The following is a 13,378-nucleotide window of genomic DNA, read 5'->3' as shown; positions in this document are numbered from 1 at the left end:
TACATCCACACGACAACGACAACGAGATTTTTTTTTTAGCGAGTAAAAAAAATATCGCGTCCACATGGGCAACGGATCAGTAAAATATCAGGTGCATATGGCAACGCAACGCTTGCTGAAAATGATGCAATACACATGCCACACCTCTACGTGCGCTGTAAGACGGTCCCATCGGAGACACCAGAACAATAGAAGAAGTAGGACGCATGCGCATAAACCCCTTCTTCTAGTCATGTGGTTGTGACGTCATCGTAAACAAATCTGTTCTACTCATCCAGACGACTTCGCAACGGCGCCGTTGCCAGATTTTTCCACTCTGGAAACTGTTCTCAAAAAATATCGTTTTGGGGCACCCAAAACGCCGGTGCCGTGTGGACGCCAGGCCGAAACGATAAAAAATTTTATCGGATTCACCTGAATCCGTTGCCGTGTGGACAGGGCCTGACATAGCAGACAGGGGTATGAGTATCTCAGATACAGTGAGCTTGCTGAAGTTTTTAAATACTTTGTGCATTTCCTGACAACTTTATGTCTTTGCATCTAGGGACATCTTTAGTAGTATAAAAAAATAAAAATAAATCCACATACTAACTCAGTACAGATCTATTTTATGGCCATATATTAGGCTCATTCTTCAAATGTCCACAAGAATGTACTGGCTGATTATTGGAGTCAGAGATTTTCCATTGAGACGACCCTGAATCATCCATCAGCAAAATAATATTGGATCAGTGGCGGACCTGGGGTGGCCCCTGTCTTTTGTTGAATGTGCATACCAATTGTCATCTACAGCAGGTTTACATGATTGAAGAAGAAGAAGCCTTTATTTATCACATGCACACAGTGAAATACATCCTCTGCATTTAACCCATCTGAAGCAGTGAACACACGCACACACACCCAGAGCAGTGGGCAGCATAGTACAGCGCCCGGGGAGCAGTTGGGGGTTCGGTACCTTGCTCAAGGGCACTTCAGCCTAAGGCCGCCCCATGTTAACCTAACTGCATGTCTTTGGACTGTGGGGGAAACCGGAGCACCCGGAGGGAACCCACGCAGACACAGGGAGAACATGCAAACTCTGTACAGAAAGGCCCTCGTCAGCCACTGGACTCGAACCCAGAACCTTCTTGCTGTGAGGCGACAGTGCTAACCACTACACCACCGTACCACCCTTTAAAAAAAAAAAAATACGTGTTTTATTCTGTTTACTTCCATCTCTGCCAAAAAAACATGCTGATAGATGAATTGGCTTTGACACATTGCACCTTGAATGCCAATGTGCGTGTGAATGGGTGTGCATGGTGGTGTAAGTGCTTAGCACTGTCGCCTCACAGCAAGAAGGTTCTGGGTTCAAGCCCAGCAGCTGGCGAGGGCCTTTCTGTGTGGAGTTTGCATGTTCTCCCCGTGTCTGTGTGGGTTTCCTCCAGGTGCTCCAGTTTCCCCTACAGCCCAGAGACATGCAGTTAGGTTAATATGGGACGGCTGAGGTGCCCTTGAGCGAGGCACCTAACTCCCAACTGCTCCCTGGGCGCTGTTAGCATGGCTGCCCACTGCTCTGGGTGTGTGTGTTCACTGCTTCAGATGGGTTAAATGCAGAGAGGAATTTCACAAGTGTGTGATGAATAAAAGTTGTGCTTTTCCTTTCACAGTGTTTCTGGGACAGGTTCTGAAACCACCACCACCACCACAATACAGCAGATACTGAAGATGAACTAAAGAATGAGAGTGCATATGTAATAAATATGCAGCTGAGTACGCGGTTAACTTATGTTGAATGTGTGCTTACATTTTGATGGGGAATGCGTTATGTTATACCAGTTGACCTGTTGCTATGGTAACAGGACAAAACCCCCAAATCACTGCTTAAAAAAAAAAAAAAGAAGAGAGCACTTTATACACTTTCGTGCTTATGGGATTATTAAAGGAAGACTTACAGTACCTGATGACAAACACAGCAAGTAAACAGCTACATTTGATTCGGTAAGTTTTAAAACCGCTGGCGCAAAAAACATGCTTTCGTCATCAGGATGCGCGGTGACGAGCAGAACCCGCACTTGATCAAGCGCGCGCGCCTCATTTTCACACGGCAAATCAGGCGTCGGCAAAAAGCTTACTTCTCTAGCAGAACTCGAAAAACGAAAAATGTTATTCCGTAACGACGGCCATAACCGTTGAAATCTGTTATATATCAGTTTTATGCACATAAGGTAACCAAGGAAACATAGCAGCGTGACAAAAAGCAAAACAAGCATCTCTTCCGTCTTACAAAAGAGTCCGGGTAGAACAACTCACTCTTATTGAAGGTTCCTTTGAACCTTCTTGGTTCTGCGAAAGAAAAATTATGTGATCATGATACGCTTCATGTTTCTCATACTACCGTTCAAAAGTTTGTGGTCACCCAGACAATTTTGTGTTTTCCATGAAAAGTCACACTTTTATTTACCACCATAAGTTGTAAAATGAATAGAAAATATAGTCAATACATTTTTCTGGCCATTTAATCGACCCCACAAATTAATGTGATGCTCCAGAAACTCAATCTGCTCAAAGGAAGGTCAGTTTTATAGCTTCTCTAAAGAGCTAAACTGTTTTCAGCTGTGCTGACATGATTGTACAAGGGTTTTCTAATCATCCATTAGCCTTCTGAGGCAATGAGCAAACACATTGTACCATTAGAACACTGGAGTGAGAGTTGCTGGAAATGGGCCTCTATACACCTATGGAGATATTGCACCAAAAACAGACATTTGCAGCTAGAATAGTCATTTACCACATTAGCAATGTATGTAGTGTATTTCTGATTAGTTTAAAGTGATCTTCATTGAAAAGAACAGTGCTTTTCTTTCAAAAATAAGGACATTTCAAAGTGACCCCAAACTTTTGAACGGTAGTGTATGTTTTATTCTTTTATAGTCACGTTGAATGTTTTTTTGGAACATTTGCCAAAAAAAGCCATAGACTTCCCTTTCCTTTGTAGAGGCTCCTTCCATAAATGCTAAATGCTCACAGAAACCATCAGCATGATGTTTTATTATGGTTATGATTATTCTGTGAGCGCACCAATCCTTAGGTGTATAAAGTTACGACTTAAAATACAATCAGTGATAACTGTAGACTTTTCAGTGGACTACAACCTTTTTAAGCGAATGCGATGTAGTCAACCATTTATCATGTCCCAGATATTTTTCAACAAATTTGCAGAATTTTTGCCAAGTTCTGAATATTCACATCAAAGATTGTTTTATCTGTATTATTTCTTTCTTTCATCATTTTATTTCAAATTAAAACCAACATCACCATTCAAAACCGACTGCGAGTATATTTAGTGGGGGACCCCCACAGTACCCAGTTTCTGAGACAGACCCAGATACACTACCGTTCAAAAGTTTGGGGTCACCCAGACAATTTTGTGTTTTCCATGAAAAGTCATACTTTTATTTACCACCATAAGTTGTAAAATGAATAGAAAATATAGTCAAGACATTTTTCTGGCCATTTAATCGACCCCACAAATTAATGTGATGCTCCAGAAACTCAATCTGCTCAAAGGAAGGTCAGTTTTATAGCTTCTCTAAAGAGCTCAACTGTTTTCAGCTGTGCTGACATGATTGTACAAGGGTTTTCTAATCATCCATTAGCCTTCTGAGGCAATGAGCAAACACATTGTACCATTAGAACACTGGAGTGAGAGTTGCTGGAAATGGGCCTCTATACACCTATGGAGATATTGCTCCAAAAACAGACATTTGCAGCTAGAATAGTCATTTACCACATTAGCAATGTATAGAGTGGATTTCTGATTAGTTTAAAGTGATCTTCATTGAAAAGAACAGTGCTTTTCTTTCAAAAATAAGGACATTTCAAAGTGACCCAAGTGTGTGTGTATATATATATATATATATATATATATATATATATATATATAACAGAGTGACTAAATATGCATTAGAATTGTATGCATATATATATATATATATATATATATATATATATATATATATATGAGTGATTCCATGCTTATGGGTACTGAATTGGGGACATGAACTTATTCACCTAAAACCATTTCTTTTTTTACCATCAGGTCACAAAACATGTAATCTTTAATGAATGATATGTTAAAAGATAACTTTAATTTTCTGAGATGTAATAAAAACATATTTATATGCCAAAGTCAAGCCTATGAGTTCCAAAATGATGTCTGTTACATTACTTCTGTTACGATTGTCCATCTCGCGTCTGTTACAAATTAATTACAATCTAGCTCTATACCATGTTAATCTTATTGAAAGAATGTGTATGTTTATTCTACTACACATGTTTATTAATTATATTTGCTAAAACATCACCTTCCTATGTTTCAAAAAGTAATTCTACATTGTTAAAATTGAGAATATATATGTCCACAACACTTCTGTTACGTTCTGACTTTGGCATATAAATGTTTTTATTACATCTCAGAAAATTAAAGTTATCTTTTAACATATCATTCATTAAAGATTACATGTTTTGTGACCTGATGGTAAAAAAAAGAAATGGTTTTAGGTGAATTTTTAAAAATAAGTTCATGTCCCCATTTCAGTACCCATAAGCGTGGAATCACTCATATATATATATATATTTGACGTCATAAATAAAAAAACCCCATGATTTATTAATTGATTCATAAAAGTTCATTAATCGCAAATCTTATAAGTTGTTAAACGTTTTAAATTACGTATCAAATTACATCACTGGACATAGCTAAGGCAGGTTTGGGTGGGGAAGGCTTGCAGGAACGTCAAGCCGCCTGTGGGGAACCTTTTAACGTCACACCACATTGTCCTGGCTGCTGCATAAAAATAATTTAATCCGCTATTTCATGTCGACTCGAACGTATCGAATTAATATTCGTTCAGACGAACGCGGTTGAATTGTAGTCTGCCAGAATAATATATTTCTTGCATGTGTTATTTTAAAACCAAATATTTTTATCACAATTTTTTTTTAAGTTCTGCCAGGACAAATAGTACCATTGAGGTTTATGTGTGCAGCAGTTAGTGTCTGCAGCGCTCGCGCAGTCTATCTGAGGCGGAATAAAAATCTGATTTTAGTCATAAGTTTGTCTTTTTTTTGTATCTGTTCGGCGCGTTTACATGGAAATGAGGTGAGTGTTTTGGCATCTTTGGTAGATTTTTATTTTGCTTGTTTATTAAAACAGAGGCTTTTATATATATATATATATATATATTTCTATATAGGTTACTGTAAGCGTAGTTCTGTTCCAGTGTGAAGTTAGCTTAGCCTGTTAGCTTCACCGTGACAACATGGCGGCCTGGTTCAGAAAGGTGAAATGTTCCGGTTGAGAGCTGACCGTCATGCGACGCCTGGTTTATCTCGCTGTGTCTTGTGTTCTAGCATCTTTTTCTCCTCCATGGTGTTTCTGCTTAAGCGTGTAAATAAAACCGTGTGAAGGTATTTTTGCACGAGGGTCCATTTGAAACATGGCTTTTCCTTGTTCGGTAGCTGGCTAACAATGGCTAGTGTTAGCAAATGCGGCTAATGTTATGTAGATAAGGCTAGGCTGCTAAATGATGCTACTAACCTCACAGGTGGATATTTGGACACGGAAATAAAGCCAAGGTTAGCAAGGCTGACTGAGGGTATTTTGTGTAAATATGTCTTAAAGGTGAATTGGTTTTGTAGCTCGCCTTGTTAGCAGCAGAACGAAATAAATACGTAAGACTAGATTGATATTTCTTATGTCTTTTTATTTACAGTCCTGGAAGTGAGAACAACCCGACCCGCTTTTGTGCTTATTATTAATAAACGGAGCTGTTCTGAGTTGTAGCGAGTAAAGTGCTAGTTTTTCACTTCTCTGTGGGTTATCTGTGCACATTCCGGTTTAGTGTCGGATTTTCTGCAAAGAGAGAAAAACCGTGTTTTAGTCCTGTTTTGTGTTAAAGGAGCATTACATCAACATACAGTATTGACCAGTGTTATGACAGTTCCTGCGCATGCGTGTTAGAGCTCCGTCGATTTGAATGCCGGAGCCATTTTCTGGTTCTAAGTGAATTTAACATCACATTGCTACCTGTAGTGTCCTGGGAAGGTCAGAAAAGAGACGAAATAGCTTGAATAACGACCTCGAAGTGCACACTAGGCTAGGGCACTTTTGACGAGAGAGGACAAATCATTCGAATATTCATGAGTATGCAAATAGGACACGCCCCTCATGTCCACCTTGCCCTGTTAAAGCAGATACACAGAACCTTTGTCTTTAAATAAATTTCTGAGTGGATACTATCTCCATCCTTGACTCTTGTATGCTGTATAAATAGAAATAAACAATTTTTTTCGCGGTCCGGTTTCCGTCAAATCCTGCGCTCTGATTGGCTGGCGAGTGGGTCCGTATCCTACAATACAGACCCCGGTTACGGACCTCTGGCGACTCGCTCGTTCACAACAACAAACATCGTAGCAACTTTTGTCAATGTTTATTTTCGCATTTCTCAGTATAATAGCATTAATTTTACAGCATGGATAGCGATAACGACAGTGTTCACAGCGAAAGCGAGTTTTACTACCCTGAGGAAGAAGAAATAAAAGAAAACATTTCAGGAGAAAGCTAAAAACCTCTAACTTGCTAACGCCGAGCAAAAACATGGCTGAATCCTGAATGACTCAATTTTGTATAAATAGGGGACTACATAGGCCAAAATGTAGTTTTTTTTTCTGCCGTGGAAGTGCACTTGTATACCGAGGAGGAAGCCATTTGCATTCCAGCCGTGAATGAGGATTCAAAATGGCGGCTCGGTTTTCCCTTTCAGGCGCTCTCGTTTTCTGTTAGAATTTGGTAAAGAAAAAATAAATATTATTTACCAGCTTAAGGTCGGTCCGTATGGTGAAATACCGTGACCTCGGCCCAGAGGGCCTCGCTCAGTACTTTCAAGACCTCGGTCACGGTATTTCACCATATGGACCTCCCAGCTGGTAAATAACGTGTATATTTTTGAGAGTTAAAATTGACCGCAAAGTTGGGATTCGAGCTGCCCCGCTGAGCCAGCCAGCCCTGAGTGCGTGACGTCACAGCGGGAACCGGTTTTAAGGCTGAGGCCTTTGACCGCTATAGACCAAAGTCATATAAATTAAAAATTTATGGTGAATGTAAGAAATATCGTTACGACTTGCTCAACTAAGACTGATTTGACTTCATTGATTGTGGGTTGACTCATTAAAACAGGATGGGTGTTATAACTTATGCAACGTACATGTACATGCATCCATTTTCACTGATGAAACGTAAATCTAATTAATCAGATGAACTGAGACATTCACGTTCTGAAGCAAATTAAATCTTATACCGGTAACTTAAACACACAATACAAGTTACATGTATTAATCTAAATGCAGATAAACAATTTTTTAAAATCCAAATGAGAGTCGGAGCTTACCCGTCTGTCTTCTCGCTTCTTGAAGGCCGATCTTGTGGCCGATTGTTTTGAAACAATCTGACTTCCAGTTGTTCGTTCAGTTCTCCGTTCGTTTGCTTCTTCCACGTAAGGGCGAGATGGCAGCAATATCCAGTGGAGAAATCAGATGGCTGGTCCACTCATTCTCCATTTTCTCCATACTGAATACTCCGCCATTACTGCTTGGCTCAGGCAATTACTAAAACCCGGGACGGAACGTCACTGATTTTAGCAACAACTGCGGGGAGGTCACTGTCTGAGAGATATGTCCCGTTCCGTCCCGGGTTTTACCAACAACCCTTGGCTCACACTCCGGGAGACCTGGTGCAACTGAACTTGCTTTCCTTTTTAAAAATAAATAAATACTTTTCTTGTAGTTTTCTTTTCCTTTAATTGTTGGTACTGCACCCTCTTTCAATACGGGCGTATAGCCGACGCTCCTCAACAGATCAGAGGTCTCTAACGAGTCTTCAGTAAAATGTGCAGAGGAGAGACCAGTTTGTAGGCGCCCAATGTACCTGTGAACTTCTCGCAAAACGCATCCAAATCTCTGCAGTTTGAGCATTCTTGGGCCGTGAATGCAACGTAAATCCGCCTCCTGTCGTGTTGCTGCACCGGCCAGCAACACATCTATGTAGCATGGCGATAAATTAGCTCCAAATGGAGGATCGGAGTTGCAGTCAGCGCCTTGTTTTAATATAGCGGAAATGGCGATGAGACCGATAGACTTCCTGCGGTGACGTTACGGACGTCAAGGTCATTCACTCAGACCGCTACCTATATAAATCACTTTAATCGTGTCGTAAAAATGACTATATTAGATTTATTGTTAATGCTTAAAACTATTCCTGTGCCATTCTTGAGGTCTCAAGGCGTTTATAAACGAAAGTGAGGCCATGGTTCTGCGTAAATGCTTTAAGCAGCCATTTTAACTCATAGGAAGCTTGAGTTTGTTGCAGGTTGTCGCTGTGTGCAGTTTATTTAACAAGCCTGTTAGAAAAATCATAACTATATTATGCTGTGTATCATTACCATGAGTTAACTTGGCAAGCTCGCAGGTTTGACGACTTTTTCCTGACTTCACACCATTTATTTTCCGTGTGTGTATGTGTGCAGCACAGAGCAATGATTTCATAGACGAGTAAGGTTTTCTCCATTCTGTGGAAATTATGCATGACGCTGTAAACCAGCAACTGGTTTCGATGATCCCTCAGACCAATCCCATGGCATGCATGGTCTGACATTTCTTCAGTTCCTGACTAACTTTTTAGTTCTGACCTTCAGTTAATTCTTGTTTACTGTTTGACATGGAAAAATGGAAAAAAGACTCGTGACTGTGGTTTGATTTTATTTTGTCATGTTCAGCCTGGCTTGGTCGGTATCTATTTATTCATACCTTCATACCGCCTTGACGTTTTGGGCGGCGCGGTGGTGTAGTGGTTATCACTGTCGCCTCAAAGCAAGAAGGTTCAAGGTTCGAACCTTGTGGCCGACAGGGGCCTTTCTGTGTGGAGTTTGCAAAAATCTCAACGGATTTACACGATTTGGAAAAATGACTTTTTCAGAACCTAAAAAACTGGAGCTTCCGGCACATGCCGGAAAACTTGCACCCATGTACACAGGCTGTGCACTGAAACCGTGCAAGCTCTCGCAGCCTGCTGGCGCTTCCGCAGGTAACGTCATGATCATCGAAACCAGTTGCTGGTTTACAGCGTCATGCATAATTTCCACAGAATGGAGAAAACCTCACTCGTCTATGAAATCATCACTCTGTGCTGCACACATACACACGCGGAAAATAAATGGTGTGAAGTCAGGAAAAAGTCGTCAAACCTGCGAGCTTGCCAAGTTAACTCATGGTAATGATACACAGCATAATATAGTTATGATTTTTCTAACAGGTTTATTAAATAAACTGCACACAGCGACAACCTGCAACAAACCCAAGCTTCCTATCAGTTAAAATGGCTGCTTAAAGCATATACGCAGAACCATGGCCTCACTTTCATTTATAAACGCCTTGAGACCTCAAGAATGGCACACCCCGTGTCTGTGTGGGTTTCCTCCGGGTGCTCCGGTTTCCCCCACAGTCCAAAGACATGCAGATTCGGTACAATGGAGCTGCTGTAATTGGCGCAAGTTGTAGTGGTTTCCCCGCCATTATTGTGACTGCATGATGTCATTAGCATTAGACGTCATGCAGTGTAAACTCCAAAATCATTTGAGAGTAAACAGGATCATCAGTGTGAAACTTGAGCGCCACAGAAACAGAGTTGTTGAAGAGTTAAAAACCCTTTATTTATTTCAACACCGCACAACTAGGGGAAACTATGGCCTAATGGTTAGAGAAACCATTTTGGAATTAAAAGGTTGCTGGTTCGATTCCCTGGACCAGCAGGACTGTCTGAAGTGCTCTTGAGCAAGGCGAGAGTGGTGGTGTACCTTGTGTCTAATTAGGCAAAGAAAAACCGATGTGATTATCAGTTTGGGTGGGAGCCTGGCTTGAAAAAAAAGCGATACTCCTCTTTGTCGCAGAAAACGCCACATAATCACCCCTTTCTCCGTATCAGTTTAATCAAAAGAAGAGTGTCCGTATTATTGATGGTATTGAAAATCATACCGTCTGGATTTCTAAACACCCCAATATAACCTGATGCTGCCAAAACTCAGTACAGCGTGTCATTAAACATGTATAGAGATGTTACGAAGAAGACAACGTTGCTGCTGTAGTGAGAGTACGGAGCCAGTAAAGTTAGAACACTTTGCTCATCTGCCAGCAAAGCCAGTACAGAGCTTCAAGTGCATATTCTGGACCAATTTCGTGTTTTTTTTTTTTAATATGAAAGTATGTCCCTTTTACACACTCCTCCAGAAGGGTAATTTTGTACAAGGCCATCTGTCTACAGCAGAAAAAAATAAAATAAAACGCGTCTGGAAAAATCCCAAGGGAGTCTGGAGCCAGATTCATGACGTTACCTGCGGAAGCGCCAGCAGGCTGCGCGAGCTTGCATGGTTTCAGTGCACAGCCTGTGTACATGGGTGCAAGTTTTCCGGCATGTGCCGGAAGCTCCGTTTTTTTTCGGTTCTGAAAAAGTCATTTTTCCAAATCGTGTAAATCTGTTGAGATTTTTTTTGGGTGGCCCTCTCACTGTCTCACTTTCAGCGTATTACCGGGTTACCGCGGTACAGTCTCTGCACGAGACAAATCTTTTCATCTCGTCTTCGGGGGGGGGGTCTGCAGGTTGGGATGTCTGTAAACCAATCAGGATGCTCTTTGTCTAGCATGCGCTACATGAACATGAATGTGAATATTTAGTCTGGCCTCGATCCGTAGACATTTCCGAAGGGGGTGGGAGGAACAAACCGCTGTCTTTCAAACTGTCTCTGTGCGTATAGGCCAACGCTCTGACCAATCAGCGCAACAGTGACTGTGACGTAGTCAGAGCGACAGAAAGCATTGGGGGAGGCCTTGAAATAAATAATTTTTCAAAATGCGAATTAATTAATAAACAGGTTCTAGATATTAAGAAGTTTGGAGATAATGACCACAAGTTTGGAGTCTGTACCACATACTTAACATACGCATTTTTTTCCAAGTGTTTTTCAAGAGTTTGCTTAAACTGTTTTTGAGAGTTTTTATTTAGCGGTGTTTGGTGAAATAATTTCCCTTAAATTTAAAATAACGGGAAAATAAGAAACAATCAAAAAGTAATGTTTCAAAGCTGTTTATTAATTCTTCGTACTGCACAAACTAGCCCCATCCTTTTGGCTACGAGCGGAGCCAGCTGGTAGATCAGACTTTTGCCATAGCCGGTCGGCAAAACAGCGAAAACGTCCTTCTTGAAAAGGAATGAGCGGAGAGCCTCTTCCTGCTCATGTTTCAACGAAAACTCCAAGTCTAATTCTTCTAAAACTGATTCCAAAGCGGAGTCAAACGCGCGCTGTTCTCTAGCCGTAGCCATCTTTCCTGCTGTGCTTTCTCCAGCGTCGCGCAGCTTTGTCGTCACTCCTGCAAAAGCCTGCCCAAAGAATCCAAACAAAAACCTTGCGTTGTGATTGGCGGGCACGATTTGATGCCCGGGGTGTTTGTTTATATGGTGCGAGGCTAGACCCACTCGCTAGGCAAAAATATTTTTGGCCGCTAGGTGGGTGGGTCTAGTTTACTAGGCTAGTATTTGACCAAAGTTTAATATAAAATAGGAGAATTACATTGATCTTGCTCCTGAATTTACCCGTGATATGCACATTAACATGTGACGCATAAAATGAGCGCCCAGATTAATGTTATTGAATTAGTATTTCACTAGTTTACAAGTTTTAGAAGCGTTTACAGCTTTTCATCTTAGCTAAAAAAAAAATGCATTGGACAGTTTGTGTCTACAAGAAATGCGAGTGACTTGGCGCTGGTTAGTGTGAACATGGAGTGAAAGTGTCCCTTCCTAATAATTTGAATATGAGATGTGACCAGACGATAGCTACAGAACTCATGCATAACCAATCCCGAGTTGGTTTTAATTCAACAAATGTGCTGAAGCGTTTCTCAGATATCCTTCTACTTGCATCCGATAGAAGAAAAACACATTTTCTTCTGAACACCGTGTTTCAAGGATGTAAAATATAGCATGCGTGAAAATGGGGTTGAGGATGGTTCAGCACTTTTGTGAAACTAAGCAGGAGCTGATGGAGTGCGTTTTTGCATTTAGCGCTAGTTGATGTGGAAAATCGTACTCGCTTTAGACCTGCAGTGGTGTTTCTTCATATTGTGTTAGTTGGTCATGGTTTACATTGTCATACCCACTATGTTTACCTGGATGTGCCTCACCTACGGGTGTTTAAACCCAAAATATTCCTCAGTAGAGATGTATTCAGCTTCGGGAACTGGGAAAGAGCCCACCCATTCAATATTCAGCTTCAGACACATCATGATATGTTAATATGGATAAGTAAGGTTACTGGAACGCTGAGAACGGACAAGATTGACACAAATCTTCCCATACGACGTTTCACCCAAATTATTTTCCCTTGTTATTCTTGTATTGGTCGAGATCAGAATTATTGTTTGCTCTTTGTTCAGCACTTGAAGGTTGTATGGTAACATACATCGGTTTTTAATTTCCTTCTCATCTTTGCTCACCTCTGGGAGGAACTCAACCGTCCTACATCATAATATCCGTGTGCTGGGAAGTAGACATTATTATTTTATAGCATAGCGCTGTGAATTCTCCAATCAGAAAGCGGTAATTAATTTTCTGTAACCGCACCTTAGTTTGTCCGTAATTTAAAACTGAGGTTTATATCAGCGCGTTTTGTTCTAACATTATTGTTTCTATAGTAACGACTCCTCATGAATGACTTGTAGGACAGACGCGGCGACGCTGTCGCTGTTGAGTAACGTGTTCTAGCACAAGTTGTTAAGCTGACGTTACACGTAACAAACGGATAAAGCATGACCCGTCGTACTTTTTTGAATAAATATGAAACTAATCATATGGCGCTTTCGAGTTGCTGTAATAGAACTCACTCCAGGGTGATGACAGCCTTTTGTTTTGCATCTGGTCCTCACATTTAAATTTTACAGTTGTACATCGATAACGACATCACCAGCTACTCGTTCTAAATCCAGCCGCCTGCTGCACTACACGCATCATGGACTGGGATGTGCTGCTTAGCCCACACTGTGAGGACATAGAGGGGCTGACACACTGTCTGACAGATTACCTCAACTTCTGTGCAGACGTGGTCTCCCCCGCTAAGACTGTACGGTGTTACCCTAATAACAAGCCATGGGTAACACAGGAAGTCAAAGCTGTCCTCAACAGGAAGAAGGCCGCCTTCAGGAGCAGGGATAGGGAGGCAATGAAAGCAGCACAGCAGGAGGTGAAACGTTGCATAAGGGAAGCTAAGGACAGCTACAAGAGAAAGGTGGAGCA

General features: G+C 41.2%; 2 protein-coding genes across 11 annotated transcripts in view; one reads left to right on the top strand and one right to left on the bottom strand.

Moving 5' to 3' along the window:
- Positions 1–2,258, bottom strand: part of pigl (phosphatidylinositol glycan anchor biosynthesis, class L) — a 78,132-nt gene extending 75,874 nt beyond the window's left edge. For both annotated transcript variants that reach the window (XM_060912590.1, XM_060912591.1), the window contains exon 1: positions 1,940–2,258. In XM_060912590.1, coding sequence (XP_060768573.1) covers positions 1,940–2,252 — 313 coding nt within the window. In that variant the 5' untranslated portion in view covers positions 2,253–2,258. The remainder of the gene's footprint in view (positions 1–1,939) is intronic.
- Positions 2,259–5,018: 2,760 nt separating this feature from the next.
- The window catches only part of ncor1 (nuclear receptor corepressor 1), a 235,101-nt gene continuing 226,741 nt past the window's right edge, over positions 5,019–13,378 (top strand). For 6 of the 9 annotated variants that reach the window (XM_060912325.1, XM_060912331.1, XM_060912322.1 and 3 more), the window contains exon 1: positions 5,019–5,143. The gene's annotated coding sequence lies outside the window, so the exon portion shown is untranslated. The remainder of the gene's footprint in view (positions 5,144–13,378) is intronic. The other 3 variants (XM_060912327.1, XM_060912332.1, XM_060912324.1) reach the window with 1 other exon arrangement.

The sequence above is a fragment of the Neoarius graeffei genome, chromosome 28, assembly GCF_027579695.1.
Source record: "Neoarius graeffei isolate fNeoGra1 chromosome 28, fNeoGra1.pri, whole genome shotgun sequence".
Lineage (NCBI taxonomy): Eukaryota > Metazoa > Chordata > Actinopteri > Siluriformes > Ariidae > Neoarius > Neoarius graeffei.
The sequence above is the reverse complement of the archived record's forward strand: the minus strand, read 5'-3'. Positions and strand labels throughout refer to the sequence as shown.